Raw genomic sequence first — 16601 nt, forward strand, 5'->3', positions numbered from 1 at the left:
ACGAGTCAATGGCTGCTTTGTCTTGGCAAGAGCTGACCAGGGCTAACGCCCTTTGAGGGGTGCTGTATGTTACACTGGGAGGCATCACCTGAAGATCTAAGACTGGATTTCATAAATAAGAGGAGAAAATTTCCTTATTCTGAGATATTATAGCTATGAATATGATATCAGAGCCTCGTTTTTTCTGGCATAAAGCTTGCTAGCTATCTCACCAAAAAGAGTCAGATGTCCCAGCTAAGGATGCTGGGTTCAGGATGGGCATGTGTACTTGCAGTGAAGCGTGTGCTGCCAATGGCTTCACTGCTATGATACTTAACCAAGACAGATTAAAATTAAAAACATCTACAGTACTGCAATTAGTGCATCTCAGTGCTCTGCAGACAGGCAGCATCAAGCTAAGATGTGCTCCTGGAGTCAAGATTCCTGACATTGCACCTCTGTTACTTATGTCTTGGCAGGCAAATGCTGCTAGCCCAGTTAAATTCTTCTACTCCCATACCAAGCCCTGCAGATAATTATAGTGGAACTTTCCCATTAATTGGGAGGAACTTTTAAAGATATAAGGAAACAACATGTTAATTAACATCCTGGAGAGAGTCTAAACTCTCTGTATATTGCATGCATCTTGCAGCTAACAAGATTGTTTTAAGTTAGTAGGCATACAAGGAAGTGTCTTGTGATTTTGTTTGGGTTTTTTGGTTGGTTGGTTGGTTTTTTTGGGTTTTTTTACCTTGGCAGGAATTTTAGCAGGATGATTTTCTAGAATTAACCTCTTCAAGTGAAGAATCCAAAGGCGCTTGTCTTGCTGTGACTTTGCCTGATAAAAAAATTGGGCACCATGAGAAGAATGCATTCCTGCACTATGCAGGGTGATAAACAGCATATGGACATGAGCCAGGTTACCCAGGGCAGGGAGGTTTCTCTTCATACCTGGACAGTATGTTGCATCTTAGGATTTTTGTAGTGGAAGACACTAAAGCTAAGTGGTTCCTTTGGTATTACTTCAACAAGCATCAGGTTTCCACACTGCAATGAAGAGAGAAAACAATGTGAATCACAGAGGAGTATTGGGGAGACACGTAGACAGCACATTACCACCTGCTCTCTGACATACCAGTATGTGAGCTTTGTATGCAAACATTTCATCCCTCTTTTTTGTAATTAGCAGCATCTTGTCAAAGAGGAACAACGTGCGCTCATTTTTGGCTCGCTGAATGCGGAACGTTCCTTCTAACACCAGCTCCCCGTAACTCGTGAGGTCTGGCCCTTTCCAGTTAGTGAGCAAACTCTGTATTTCCTGCAACAGATCAAAGAACAACAACCAAAATTAATTTCAGAGGTCTTGTTGAAACGAAAGACCCAAACGATCTGCTGATGCCATTCCCACTCTCCCATATAATCTTTAGCATCCAACAGCGGATGGTCACCAGACACCAGTACTGAGGTTGGTAGGTTATGTGTAACACTGCAGCCAGGTGCTTGGAGGCTCATTGCAAAGCCCAGAGTAAAACATGCCCCGAGTCCTGGTTACTGTCTCTGCATGGATCCAGCAAAGAGCTCTGATCTCCCTTGGGCAGCCTGCAACGTAAGAGCACAACCTCTGCTCCCCTTGCTCCCAATGGAAAACCTTTTGTAATTCAGTCATCAGTCTCTCTCACCCTCTCCTGTATGTCCCCAACCAATCTCTCTTAACATTTCCCTCTCACCCTGGGTATCTTCCTGAAGTTGTGTGGTCTCCCACTGAATGAATTATAATGCCATGTCCGTGTCCCATAGGCCCATCACAGAAGACACTTCTGTGAGGTGTTTGGATTGAAGAGATGATTCCCAGAAGACTAAAGGATGACAAGTGATATGGTCAACTGAACATCTCAATATTGGCTTGTATATTAATGATTTGTGTAGATACCACAGATATTTCTCACCTTATTTATTACTTAAGAAAAAAAAAGGTTGGAGAAACATCTAAGAACATCTTCACAAGACTGTGTCACTTAGCTATGGCTATTAGGTTTCCTTAAACTGCTTGTGTTTTCTGTCAATGGCAGTGACATAGGACTTAAGCATGGGACACCAAATTCTGAAAGCAGGCTAAACCTTTAACTAGGGAACTTTTTAAAAACATCCATCAGGCTTTAAACCTGGCAGCACTAGCAAAGCAGGGACAGATTGCCTCATCCTAGGTTGAGCCCTCTAGGACATTAGACTTTAATACAGCTTTCAGCTGGAGAACATCCCATTCCATTTGAAGCACCAATGCAGGCTAAAGCATTCACAGGAATAAAACCCCAAAGCAATCCACTTTGGACTATACAGGCAGCTGTTTAAAAAAAAAAGGAGAAAAAAAAATTTAAAAGTTGCATTGTATCAGATCTCTCCAGGAACTTAAAAAGTCAGGATACAGCACAGGGAACAAGCCCACCACTGTTGAGGGACACTTTGTGCAGGAACTGCTGTTGCAATACTTGCAGCATTACAGACCCCACGGCAGTGTGAGAGCCCGCAGAAGGCCTATCCCTATGGCTGCAGAAACAGGTTTACTTTTTTAAAGGGCAACTATGAACATAAATACTTTCCACAACCCCACACATTTGCCAGCTGAGCTCAATAAATTAAAAAAAATCTTTTTTTCCCAAAAGCATTTAACCCTTATTTATTGCCAAATATAATTACTCAGATTTACAGCAGATTGTTGTTAAAAGTCATTAGCAGGCACTTCCAGCAATATGTGGCAAAGATTACCCTGCTGCAAGGAAGACATTGTCGAATCTTCCTTACAGATAAACAACAGCAACACAAAAAAAAAAAATCATAAAAAAACCCCAAACAAAAACAAACAAACCGAGAAACAGAAAAAAGAACAAAACCACAAAAAGGGTGAATGAATGAATGAATTTAATTGACATTAAAAAGAAAAAAAAAAGGGCAAATAATTACACGACATGGATTTCTGAAATGGGATAAGCTTATTACTCCCTTTTATAAACTAAAAAATCCCCCCAATTTTCTTAAAGCAATATAAATATTGAAAATGTAACATAAAAGTATGGTTCACTGGGAACCTGGAAACAGAATGGGAGCAAAAATTCCACAAAAGAGCTTGCTCTTGATGCCAATATTTACTCAGGGTGTAGCTTTTGTTTCTTCTCCTCAAAAAAATCTTCATTTGAAGCAAAGTTAAGAGTTTTTCTGAGTATCATGTTTCTAGGTTTATGCTTTTCACAAAGCAACTGATAATGAGTCTTCTAAAACCCGAGAGGAAAGTACTTACACAAGAATCAGCAAAAGAAATGCCTCAAAACAAAATTAATCAGCACAAAGGGAAGAAATCGGAAACCACAGGATTTCTGAACAAAGCCATGCCCTAGGGTTGTACAGCAGCGCTGTACAATTGAGGGAAAGGAAGAAAGAAGAGTTATCTTAAGTTCCATATTACTGCAAAATAAATGCTTTACAGGATGCTGCTTGTAGGTTAGAGATGTCTGAGATTTTCCTGCAGCAGTTATGACCATGGTTTCCAAGATCAAACAGCCACAGGCATGCTCAACAGAAGTCTAAATTATGACTGACGAAGATTAAAAGAAAAGATAAACTAAAAAATGTTAATTGCATATATATTGACAAAACCAGCTCACAAACACCCATAAAATCTCTCTGGGAACTCACCTGGAGCCTGATGGCGTGTTCATGTTTCCTCTTCATGTCATTTATATGCCATGCCACTCTCTGCATGGTATCTATGGCATCCAGCACCACATCATAGCCCTCAGTGTCCTTGTCAAGGTGGTTTTCTATTTCCTACAACAGACGGAAAAAACCAAAGTCCCCATATTCCTAAGTGAACTTTCCCAGCCAAACGCAATGCTATGTTTTTATCAGTACTGTTTTGTCTTTGCATCACAATCACTTGAAGGCAACGTTCCCGCCTTTGTTACTGATGCAATGATGATTGCTGCTATCAATTTGAGTAACACAGGATGACGAACAAAGTCAAGCCTTTGGGGCCAGTTTAGCAGCAGTACACTTGCAGCAGCCAATGTGAGCAGAGAGGCACATAAAGAGAGCACAGCACACTGACAGCAGACTTTTCAGACAGCATTTAATGGCCTTCCTACAACACAGAACGTATCTACACACTTACAAAACCCTGATGGAATTACACTAGGCATTACTTTACAGTTGGAGAGTAGAAAAGCACCAGGCATTTTAAATAAGGATCAGTGTCTTTACACTTCACTAGAACATGACTCTCTAATAGGAAACAGATGCGGAAAATGTTAACAATAAAGTATGAATTTCCGAAACTTGCTTAACTCAATTCACTGAATATTGAAAGAGTTCCCACTTCCTCCATCATTCCTCTCCACAAAATTCTTAGCAGTCAGGGTGTTTATGTGTATTTAGTCCTTCTTTCAACCACCCCCAGAATTGCAACATGTGGAAAAACACTGTTCTTCATTGGAACAATAAATTTGTGTACAAAAATGTTTAATCACGACAAGAATTTTCCAAACAACTTCAGAATTACAGCTTTCAAAAAAAAAGTGCTAACTATTTGGATGCAAAGACTAATTCAATGTGTCTAAAATAATTACCATAAATTCCCCACTCCAAATAGATGCATATGGTATGAAGTGATGAAGACAGAAAGTCTCCACATGTAGAAATCAAATACCCACAAAAGGAAGAGCATTTAAGGAAAACCAGAACCTTTCTAACCACCAAGCCTTGTACCAGAGGCAGGAACTCCAATGTGCAGCAGCCCTAAACGAAATACATTTCTTACGTGCAAAAGCAGGTGGTACTTGAGGATGCGCTGGACAGGTTTCAAGAGGTAAGAGCCCAGAGGCAGAGAATGCTTCAGTGCTTCTTGCCGCTCTCTGAAGAACTTGGCCAGTGCCTTGTTCCTCATGCACTCTGTCAGCACAGCCACAGACCTGAAAACATCAATACACAGCTTTAAGACACTCTGTTTCCATAAGTCTGTAAGTAAAGTAAAGAATTGTTTCCTTTTTAGCTTGTAAAAAGGGGCAGCAGGTTCCCATTCTAATAACTGCTTTTTCTGTTGTTTGGTTTGGCTTTTTTTTTATTTATCTTGTGCATTCAGCTATGTTTCCCCTTGACGTGCAACCAATCTCTCTTACTGGGAATTATAAAAGCAGCATTACAGAATAAGACCATCATTTTCTAAAGAAGGATAAAGCAATGAACCACAAGAATAGATAAAACAAAACTTCAGATAAACATTTCTTAAAAATTATTGTAATTTTTTTCTTTTTCACATAAAAGGTAAACTCTGTGACCATTCCTCCAATCTGGGAAAGGGAGAGGCTGATTTTTTTTTTTTTTTTTTTTTTTTTTTTTTTTTTTTTTTTGCATAGACTGTAATTTGCATTACATGAACCAGCTAAGGGAAAAAGGAAGAAAGGGAACCCATAACTCCTACCTTGGGTAGTTGGTGCAGTACTGTGTATATATGTGGAAATCTTCACTCTGCACAGGGAGGAAAAGTTTGCATATATTGAGATTTTGTCAAACTAGCAGCAAAAATGTGCAAGATAAAGATGATGATGTCAAGACAACACCTCCTTCAGTTCCTGATCAATGAATCATTCACTAGTCCTAACATGACCAGAATTTAATTTCATCTTTTTGCAGAGGGGGGAGATTTTTCCTTTACTTAAAAGAAAAACCAAGGTCACCTACACAGAAAAAACAAGCGGCTTTGCAACAAAGCCTCCAAGGTACCTTATGAAAATCTATGCACCTCAAGAAAACCCCAAAAAACCAAAAACTCAACCAAAATACCATTACTACACATACCTTCTTCAAACAGCTGGCTGCACTTATCTAGGTTTTTTTGTGTGCTGAAGCACACCCATATCATAGAATCGTAGAATATCCTAAATTGGAAGGGACCTACAACTATCATCAAAGCCAGCTCCTGGCCCTGCACAGGACAAACCCAAGAATCACACCATGTACCTGCAGCATTTACTGGGAGAAATAAGTTTCGCAGGTTATGTTTGGTGTGCCATTTTCAAGCAATTATAAATACTTTCACATTTGAGCACAGTCTAAGCGTGAAATTAGAAGCCAGAAAAGTGACTTTTTTGAAAAGTAAATTATGTGAAAGCAGACAGCTATTACCCCAACAAGTTGTAACTAGATCTGGGTGGGTTTCCACACTTGCCTGTCACACTGAAATTGCTCAGACTTAATGCTGACAAGCTTCTCAGAGCTAAAGTCTGAGTTTCATTTCTTTCCTCCCTGATGCCATGAAGATTTTTGCCTTTTCTTTTATACCCCTGTTATACCCCTGTTATACCTTTTTACAGCTGCTGTATTCCTAGTGCTTTTTGCCTACATTCTTAGACTTGTTTGTTAAGCTAAGAGACTAAACATTTTAGAGGCTTCGTAGCCAGGGTTCAGTGTGCCCCAGACCCCAAGGTCCTCTCCAGAACATATTCTGTAAACTAAGATAGAACCATCCAGGGGAAGGTTCCTTGGAGAGGGAGGGCTCACTTGAACCTCTCATTGGGGAATCTTTGATAGATATGCTAATTAGAAAAGCCTATAATGTTATACCCAATGTTGGGGGGACACAGAAACACACGGGAGGAGAGAGACACAGAGACACAGGGAAAGACTCGGTGGGGTACATCTTGATGCATATGACCTGGACGTATACACGTAAGGATCCTTAAGAATAAATACCAAGGTAAAATCCCTTTTCCCCTTCTAACCGTGTATGCCTCTTGATTTTAAGACCAGGAAAAGGCATCATCCCCGGCCTAAGATTTTTTCTTAATAATCATCATTTAATTCCATGCAAGAACAGATTACCAGAAACATTCCCATGTGCTCTAAGTCTACATCTGCCTATTAACTTCTATCCCAAATAAGACACAATTTCTGCAGCTTACGGGAGTCTTAAAGGCTAAGAAAGCAATGCAGAAGGGCAAAGTGCTCCCCATATCCATCACTTTTTCTTTCCTACGCCCTAGACAGATAAAACACAATCCTCCAGCAGGAAATAAGACCCCAATTTCCACTCAAAGCATCTTCAGAACAGGCTCTGGCATTCTGCAGCACAATAGCTGTGCTCCAAGAGGGGCTGTCTCCCAGGGGTCATTGCTGGTGAATGGCAAGACCAAACATCTGCATTCACAGGAGGCACAGTGCTCTGAGGAGCACCACCCCTGGGGAGAGGGCTGACACAGGCTGTGGCTTTTGTTTCTCACTGTTGGAGTTTGGTTGTTTATCATTCAGCCATTCATCAGAAAGAGCCTTCTCAGGCAGTGCCCTTTGCCAGTTCCAACAGCACTGCTCTTGTCCCCCTCTCCTGGGGGTAAAGCAGGTTGTGCCATCCATCTCTCCACTGAGCAGTGATCCATGAGGACCCCGTAAAAAGTAAGATGTTACTCTGCATGAGTACAAGTCATTGCAATTCATTTCAGTATGTCTTACTGGATTTCAGTATTCTCTGTTCTGAAGAAAATAACTCAAGCAAACTTCTAATAAATGTTTCCCCAGGGGATTGTGATCCCCATTCACTCACTGGTGGGCTGTAAGCTTATTAAACTGCTCTTCTCTTAGAAGCCAACAAACCAACTAAAAGTAGTTTTGATACAAATACAGTTAAATAATTTAGCTTGGTTTTTCACACTTGAACTGAATTTGTCATCACAGCTAGTTTTTGTGGCAGCGTACCTACACCCTGTGTCCACATGCAGAGAAAGTGAGCCTGTGTCACAGCCAGTTCATGTCCATGCTTGGAATCCAGCCACAGCTCCAAACCCTCTCCACTCAAAATGAAGAATTAACAAACCTCAAAGAGCTTCAGATATTACACTGTGTAATTTTCTTTGGCAATACCAAACTGGCCAGCACTCATAATAAGCCAGGGTGCTTAAGAGAGAACACAAAAGTGAAATTCAGTATGGTGGGAAAATGTAATTTATTTTATATATGCATATATTAATTCAAAGTTTTCATTTAGGGGATTTTGGTATAAATTTTAAGATATTCCCATGGCTATGGTAACAGAATAATACAATTTATAGAACTACTTCATAAGCAGAGTGAAGAACATTTTGAGCCAATTTATTTTTATGTATATATTCTGCTCATATCACATGATTATTCTACTTTTCAAACAAAAAGGAAAAGAGTATCTGTTGTGAAATTTTAACCAATGAAAGTACTATCTGTAAAACAAACAAGGCCAAACATTTCAGGGTTATAGAGTAGGCTGTGTGCACATTCCCCTCAAACTCAAAAGCACGTCTGAAATCCCCAGGAGCCTTTTCACACTCTCGCTTTTTGGTTTGGTTTTTGGCTTTGGGTTTTTTTACACAAGGTCAGAACTACTTTTAATGGGGTTTTTTTTGGTTTTTAAAGAATTTTAGTCTAGCTATTAAATGGAACAAATTTGTATTAAAAGAAAAAAAAAAAGAATTTCTTATGCCCTTGATACTTCTAAAGCTTAAGAATGGTTTTACAATCATCCCTGCTTTCTGAACAGACATAACACCAAATTCCGTACTGCACTTACATGTGTACTCGCTCCAGTGAGCCACAGCTCATTTCACCACACAGAACCATCAGAGAGCATTTACTTCTACTGAGCAATGTGAGCATAGTGCCAGGAGAAAGTCAAGGACATGTGTTTTGCCTCCAGGACGAGATTGTTGATACGCACTCAAACTTGCAGATCTCTTGTGAATCAACATCATACACCTTGCCCAGGCATTGGCTGGATTAATGTGAACATGTTGGGAAAGTGGCCAAGAGAGCCACGTCCAAGAGAAGTTCTTCCTCATCCGGACAAAAGTGCACTGCTCAGTACCGGAGCAACAGAAAAACCAGAACTAAGATGGATTTAATATCTTTCCAAATACTTTCACAATGTAAGGAAAACACCAGCTATGCTCATCAGTATTTCTTTGGACATTCTTAAACTTGGTCAGCTTGAAAACAGTTTTGTTCATGTCAACTGTCTTCAGACCAGGTTAAAACTGATCTCTGCATAGAGACTGGAATTGCTCCAGAAATCAGTTTAAACCTGGGGGCCCAAAGCTGTTGTGGTAGAAGCTGCAAAAACCTGAGACTCAAGCTGAGAGCTTGTCCACACTGACTGCAAGTCACCCTCAAGAGAAAAGCCAAGCATGAGCTCGAGACCTCAGCTATACTCATACTGGTGCCTCGCAGAGGAATCAATTCACTGCACATCTCTTCCACATACATTCCAAACCTTCCCTCAACTTTTGGTGCACTTTGCTTTTTTATAGCTATAAAAGGCACTTTAAAAGAAAATGGAGACTGAGAAAATGAGTGGTGTCAGTGTGCAAACTGAAGCCAATTGCCTGGATCGCCTCTTCACTAATGAGATGCTAAATTAAAGTAATTCTCCCTCTCCCCTTGGTTAAGCTGTTAGTGTGCCTTTCAGAAAACATATGTTCTGAATTTCTGGGGTGCTGAGTGAGAAGAGCGATGTGCCAGAATTCAGCTCTCCTTTAAAACAACTCACTTAAATGTAAACGTGTAGAATACTGAAGTCAATCTTCTAATTAACACTGGCATCGTTACTGTGAAAATGAAAGACCGAACTGGCAAAACCCCCTTATAAACAGTCTTCTGTGTGAATAATTAAGTCATAGCTAAGCTTGCACTGGAACCTTTTATCAGTCTCCAATTACAGTTTACCAGCAAAATGTCTCCAGGAACTTCTACGTACTAGAGTTAATCCAGTTCTTCTAGACAAAGAGGGAGGACCAGAATTGGTATAAACTAAACTAGTACAACACTACCCTCAGAGGCAGGTTACTTCCATGCAGCAGCCATCCCACACTGTTAAACAAATACCCATCCACACCATCTGCATCTTGAGGCAGAAAGACAGCAATTCATGACTGGATAGCAGGTTTTAAAATAAATGTGCTTTTCTGCATTTGTGCCTATCTGCCTGAGAGTTATTAATGTAGTAAAACATTGGGAAGCAGAGGGATTCAATACAATGTTGTAGGTTGCTATTAAATATTTACATTTCCATAAAGTCATAGCTTTGCATCGTTATTTTACTGGTTAATGAGTTTTACATTACTGGCTAGTTTAGACTAAAGACATTGCTGAAGTCTGTTAACAGATCGAAGCCGCCATTTTAGGGGCTATTTACTTTGGGCACTCAGCACAAAAGATGTTAAGATAATGATTCAAATCCACAATTATGTGTTTTTGTTCAAAGTACGCTAAAGTGTGTTTTGATCATCCTTTCCCTTAAAAGTGACAAGGCTTTTTACTACTCAAGCATGAAAGTTATACACAGGAAACACAGTCATGTATGATTGTGAGAGAGAAGTATAATATGCTATACAAGAAATTTTATTGAGCAAAACCAAATAACGAAGTCAAGTTCAAGGAGAATGATCCAAAACTTCAAAAATTAAGCTCCCCAGATGTTTTCACAAATATAAAACATTTTAGTCCCAACAAGCTTCAGAGTTACTTTAACCATAACTGTTCTGTTATACATGCAAACCAACTTTGTGTGACTTCACATGAATCCTAAGGAAGAAACAACTTTTACTTCATGCAGTTACTGAGCTTCATAAGAGTGCAAAAAGCAAACACAGTACCTACAGTGAAAACCTGTTGTACCTTAAAATTCCCAACACCTAGAGTGTATTCACAGTAGGGTGAAAAAATGGCACTAGATCCAGAGCTCGTGTAACCTAAGCACAGTTCCACTGGAAGCATTCAAGAAGCTCCAGCACAGCTACATCCATTAGCTAAGGCTGTGAGCTATGACTTCAGCATGAAAACATCCCTGTGCTTAACTCACAGTGAAGATCTAACGCACTCGAAGCAACGAAACAATAAATGGCCAAAGTCCCGTAAGATTGAAGGAGCACATGCTGCCAAAAAAGGCAGTTTTATTTCCACTTTTCAGTGCTGGGAAGACACAAGCAACCAAGAATGGACAACTGGAGTCTGTTAAGACAGTCAGCAGTTGCTGTAATGAAATCCTCATGGCCAAAATCAGAACTGTGGGGTATTTTGGTATTGTTTGATTTTGCTTTTAAGTGTTTGCACTTGTCTGGATGAAGCTAAAAAATGCCTGTTAGTACTGCAATCTCCAGCAATTTCTGAGCCATCAGGCAGTTGCCTGCCAATAATACAAATGCTAAAAGCATTCGACAAGGGAACAAAAGGCACAAGCAATGATACGCAGATGGGTTTTGGAACTAATGGCCAGAAAGTCTACCAGACAAGCCCTTTCAGTTGGCCAATTTGGACAAGAACACAATTTTTTCCTGGACTTATTATCAGTTGCACCATCTCTGTTTTGCATCCCAGCAGGAGTAGTCCCAGCAGTCCCAGCTATAAGCAAGAAATACAGCAGAAATATTGACCAGCTCCGAACTGTTTTATCTGTAGATACAGTGAAGGCCTCCCAGTTGGCCTTTACTTGCACAGGCACTCTGTTGCAGAGTGCAGTAATTCACAACTTTTTGCCCACCAGGACCACAGATCTTTTCTGTTAAGCTGTTTCTTAGTCAGCCAGACCCAGCATGCACATGGGGTTATTCTGTTCCAGAAGCAGGACTTTGCACTTGCCCTTATCCCATTCTCTCTCTCCTTCAGTTCAATCCAGGCTATCTGTAGCAATAACAACATGCCATAAACCCCACTGCAATGGGGCAAAAATGCATCCTACTTCTGTAGTAGTGGTGCCAACACTAAGGTCTCTTAATGCTTACAAAAGACCAATTACTAGATAAATTGCAACTTTCTCAACTCAGCTGAAGCAAGTGATCTGATGAAACAGCAGCACTTAGCTGGTATCATCACTCGAATTTGCTATAAAACCCCTTATGTCACAACAGTGCCAAACAAATTCATGGACCGTAATGAGAGAGTGGTCCAGTTAATCCTAAATCCATGTGTTAGACTTATTACATTGAGTGCTTGGTGCTGGCAATGCTGAGTTCAGGACAAAGTATAAGACATGACAGGCTTTGGCTTTTTGGTTTCTTTGGGGGTTTTTTTGTGTTTGTTTTTTCATTTCGGTTTTTTGTTGGGTGTTTTTTTTTAATACAAAAAGGCAAACAAACCTATAGAGAGATTACCCACATTTAAACAACTACATGACCCCTCTTCCTCCAGAAATACCACAGAGATCGAATTATTTTTTAACACATTTGGGCTCTACAGATTCAAGGCATATGTCGATTCTCTGGTGAATTCTGCAGTGAACTAGCATCATCTATAGCTCAAATTATTTAATTTCTTGTAGTCCTACTCATTATAGCCATTCCTCTTCTCCCTGACTAGCTCTCTGTGTTTCCTACAATGAAGGCCGCCTCCTTCCCTGTATTTCTCCTGCACCTAACAATTTCCCTTACTCCATATTTTTTGCTTCAGTATCGCCCAACACAATCAAGATATCAGATTAATGTTCAGAAAATTCAAAGCATTTCAGAGAGAATGAGATTTGAATCTTAAGGCTAGATTTTGGGCCATCCCATTTAAAAAGAAAATTAAAGGTATAGTTGTGGGTTTCAGGAAAAATTCTCAGGAAACAATATGGCCACATTTTGTATGTTAATGTTACTACCTTTTCTAGGAATGCAGCCAAGTTTTATTCTCTAGTTGTTTTTAAGCTGACATGGCATAACTGGAGAGTATCACGTGATCATGCACATTAACAGATGGAAGTAACAAAGAGAACCCCTGTAACAGCTAACAAAAAAAAAAAAAGCAACCCTAAAAATGAACTCAATAAACAGCTCCACCAGTTCAGATCCACTTAGTGAAGAAAACGGCACCTTTGTCTTGATTTTTTAGAAATGCAAATCAGAGGCATATCCCTCTCAATTACTAAGAGAAATTTTTTCCCTTTCCATAGATTTGCTGACTTTTCTTGGTTAACTTTACAAAAACTATCAGAATTAGGTCTCAAAAGCTGATAAATCAATCTTATTTTCCCCACATCACTCTGCAGCTGGTGCTGCAGACTTACCTTGGAAACAAAACAATCTGCTATAGCCACAGGATCATTTTCACAGTTTTCCAAATCTTGCAGAAGTTCACTAAAACAAAGAACAGGAAACGGTAATTACGGCACACCTTGGAATAGACACACCTGTATATTCAGAACCAGCCAGTGCTGCACCATTCATGGCAGCACTTAATGATGCAGGGAGTACTAAAAAGGGAAAAAGAACCCCTTCGATGCCCCTCTTCCCCCCAGGTGCTGGGGTTTTTTTATTTGCAGGCAGAGGAGAACTATAAGGAAATGGTATTCCCACTATTTGAAAATTCAAGTTGCCAGGATAACCATGGTTGTTCTGCTAAGCTAAGCTGAGCCCCTTCCTTCAGGGAGATGTCCCATCCCTAGAAATATTCAAGGCCAGGTTGGATGGGGCTCTGAGTAACCTGATCTAATTGAAGATGTCCCTGCTTGTTGCAGGGAGGCTGGACCTAAGGGTCATCTGAACCTTAAAGGTGCCTTCCAACCCAAACTATTCTATGACTCTGTGACTGACAGCTCTTTTACAACAATCACAGTGGTGCAGCCAGACAGTTGTGTAGCTTGTATATCCACTAACGTGATGACTAAGAAAATTTACTGAAGCACGTGCACTGTCCTATAAAGACTTTTTATGTTCTACAAGTTTTACTTGACCAAGGGAGATGATGAACTGCTCTGAAAAATATTGGTGAGAACTAGGGATGTATTTTTCATACATGAAGAATGTTAAGAAGCTCATTCAGGAAAGTTAGCCTACTTTTAGCGTGTCTCTTCATTGAAGATAAATTGGTTAGCCTGAAAAAAGCTTTCTGGAAGGGAATACATATACATATACATGCATAAAAACAATACATGAGAGGATTTTATAATGTTGATATGCCAAAGAGAAAATTAATTCATTTGAACAAGAGCAAAGGAATAAGGGAGCCAGTTTGCTGTTGAATGAAACTCAGTTCTCAAAAGCAAATTCAGTGAAAGAAAAAGTTCAAGTAGAAGAAGAAAACCTCAAAGGTATCTCCTTGATCAAAAGAGTTTTCAGTCTTACTGAAAGATGTACTCAGAAAAACAAGAGAAGAAACTGAGTTTTCTGCTAAATTATTCTCTAATAGAATTTTCTTCTTCTCCTCACCCTCCTCCCCCCACCCTTCTCCCCCTGCCCCTACACACACACTCCCACAGATGATTTTTCATTTAGAGCTACCTTTCTCCCGATTCACAGCTGGTTCCCTGAACAAGTTTTGCCTAAGAGTTCCTATGCCTGTATCTAGGGAACTATCCTTTTCCCCTGTAAGCAGACGCAGTTTCCCTCTCCATGTACAAAAACAGTAAACCAGAAGAGTTTCCTGGCTTGTTCTTTGCCTCTCTAATTACTGGAGGAAGGAAAGGGTGAAATCAATATGCAGTCACAAGGAACAAAGGCAAAGACCTCAGGTTCAGTGGTCACTAAGTCACTTTGTACAGTGACAATTTGACCTCTATACCTCAATTTCTCCCTTCATCAAAATGGGAATAAAAATATGACCTTTGCTTGATACTCCACATTCATGAAGCTCATTTACATCAGCAGAAGAAGCAAGCTGTAGCAATGGTGACCACAGCCATTTAGTTATACAGTCTGGCTGTGTCCCACAGATGAGTTTTGGAAATAACACCAAACATGTCAAACATGCTGAGAGGATTCCTGCTGTCTGACAGCCAGACATTGTCCTGATGGCTTAGAGTATGTAGCACCTGGACTGTCATTTTATTCCTGCTGGTCTCTAGTAAAACCATGTTATTTCTCCTTCATGATACAGAAAAGGAACACTTAAAGATTTTATATATTCATGCAATGAGTCCATGTTTATGTGGTAAATAGACTAGTGGTTTGTGTCTTCAGCACCAATCCATAGTGTAAGGGCTGTTTTTGAAAGAGTTTGTTACCACTCTCTTCTGTCTCATCTGGCTGCTAAGAACACGACTGGTAAGAGCAGTCTGCCACTGTAAAAACACTAAAACTGTCATGCTCAGGCATCCTGAAAATCTTAAATAAATCCCTATAACACCAAGCTGACATGAGAAAAAACAGGGCTATTATTACAGGCTACATTTAAGTATGTGGCAGAAGGCAGGAAAAACAATAGAGAAAAATGTTGGTGCTGTTCACCTGAATATCCAGAGGTTTTCTGCTGGTCACAGCTCTTGGCCTCTGCAACAGGCTTGTGCCAGCCAGGCAGGCAGGGAGCACAAGCAAGCACTGGTGGAGGAACTCCATGCTCTTTCAGCTGAATCACTAACAAGATTCAGACTGAAGCATGACACAGGTGCCAGTGCCACTTAAGACCACGTACTGAGCTATATAGCTTGGGTTATTATGGGCTGGGAAAATCTGAATCTGTATGAACATCATCTGGAGCTAATGCTAACTCCTTTGGGATAAGAGAGGGAAGCATAAAGACTGACAATTTTGCATACAGTGCATTCATTGTATTTTCAAATGAATGAAAGTCTTATTACAATGCCTTTTAGGATGCTTTAATTTTTTGGTTTTATGATAGCTTCTCCTCAGAAGAAGCCAGACCTTACCACCATGAAACCCAGAAAGAAATAGTTTTTCAAAAAGAGATCATAATCACGGGACTCGCAGTTACCATGATGACCATCATTTTTGCCATTCAACACACCACCTGAAAATCCTAGGTAGTTTAGCTGAAATGAAATTTCTCAGATCAGCAAGTCTGAAAAAAACCCAAGACTGAAACCTTTGATTATTGATTAATGGTCAAATTCAAAGTTGAGAAAAACAAGGTAATTCTGAATCTATAAAATCATGCTCCCAAAAAACCCATCTGAAACTACTAACACAGAACTGCCAAGTGGACCTTTTTTCTGAAGCTAAGAATAAATAAAAAGGCTCCAGAGTATGTTTAGGACCCAGAATGCCAAATTTCACACAGGAGTAAACTTAATCCTTGAAGCTATACTGGGATCTACAGTGAGCGTTCAGTTTTAAGAACTCACAATTTCCAAGCAGAACTTCATATCAGAAGGCCTGAAATACATTAGCAATATACTAGAGGACAACTTCCCAGTGAGTTTTAACCATTTTAACACATCTATCTCTAAAATTGCCCCAAACTGCTTTTTTCTTTTTTTTTTTCTTTTTAACTGCTGCAATTTTTTTTTTCCACAGCTCAGTAATTCTGTATAACAATTGATCCTACTTGAAAGTATTTTTAGTAGGTAATATCTGCAGTGAAGCTGGCATAAATGTATCCTAGCTCTCAAGTCTGTCATTTTTCTAGCTTTTGAAGGATCAGAGAATATAACAGCCAGGACTGTGTTTTTCCATTCTGTGACCACTGGGAATCTGTAAGCTCACAATCATTGTCTCATGGCTCTAAAACAGCCCATGAGCCTGTTCTAGCATGCTCCCACTATGTATTTTCCAGCTGTTAGACATTCAGTAAAGTCAGTTGTTGCAGCTCAAGCAGGACACAGCAGCTTTCTAGTTAAGCATATTTCCATTACCCTGCAGTAGCTATTTTAAGGTTCAGGAAAAGACTTAAGATTTCATCTTTGTCCA

The 16601-nt window shown here is 39.9% G+C and overlaps 1 protein-coding gene across 4 annotated transcripts in view; it reads right to left on the reverse strand.

Moving 5' to 3' along the window:
* PLEKHG1 (pleckstrin homology and RhoGEF domain containing G1) overlaps window positions 1–16601 on the reverse strand; it is a 127476-nt gene that overhangs the window by 12273 nt on the left and 98602 nt on the right. For all 4 annotated transcript variants that reach the window (XM_039568106.1, XM_039568107.1, XM_010400953.3 and 1 more), the window contains 7 exons: window positions 13025–13094; window positions 5447–5493; window positions 4787–4937; window positions 3667–3798; window positions 1115–1297; window positions 931–1026; window positions 731–817 (listed from right to left, as the gene is read on the reverse strand). In XM_039568106.1, the coding sequence (XP_039424040.1) occupies window positions 731–817; window positions 931–1026; window positions 1115–1297; window positions 3667–3798; window positions 4787–4937; window positions 5447–5493; window positions 13025–13094 (766 nt within the window). The remainder of the gene's footprint in view (window positions 1–730; window positions 818–930; window positions 1027–1114; window positions 1298–3666; window positions 3799–4786; window positions 4938–5446; window positions 5494–13024; window positions 13095–16601) is intronic.

The sequence above is a fragment of the Corvus cornix genome, chromosome 3 (genome assembly GCF_000738735.6).
Source record: "Corvus cornix cornix isolate S_Up_H32 chromosome 3, ASM73873v5, whole genome shotgun sequence".
Taxonomy (NCBI): domain Eukaryota; kingdom Metazoa; phylum Chordata; class Aves; order Passeriformes; family Corvidae; genus Corvus; species Corvus cornix.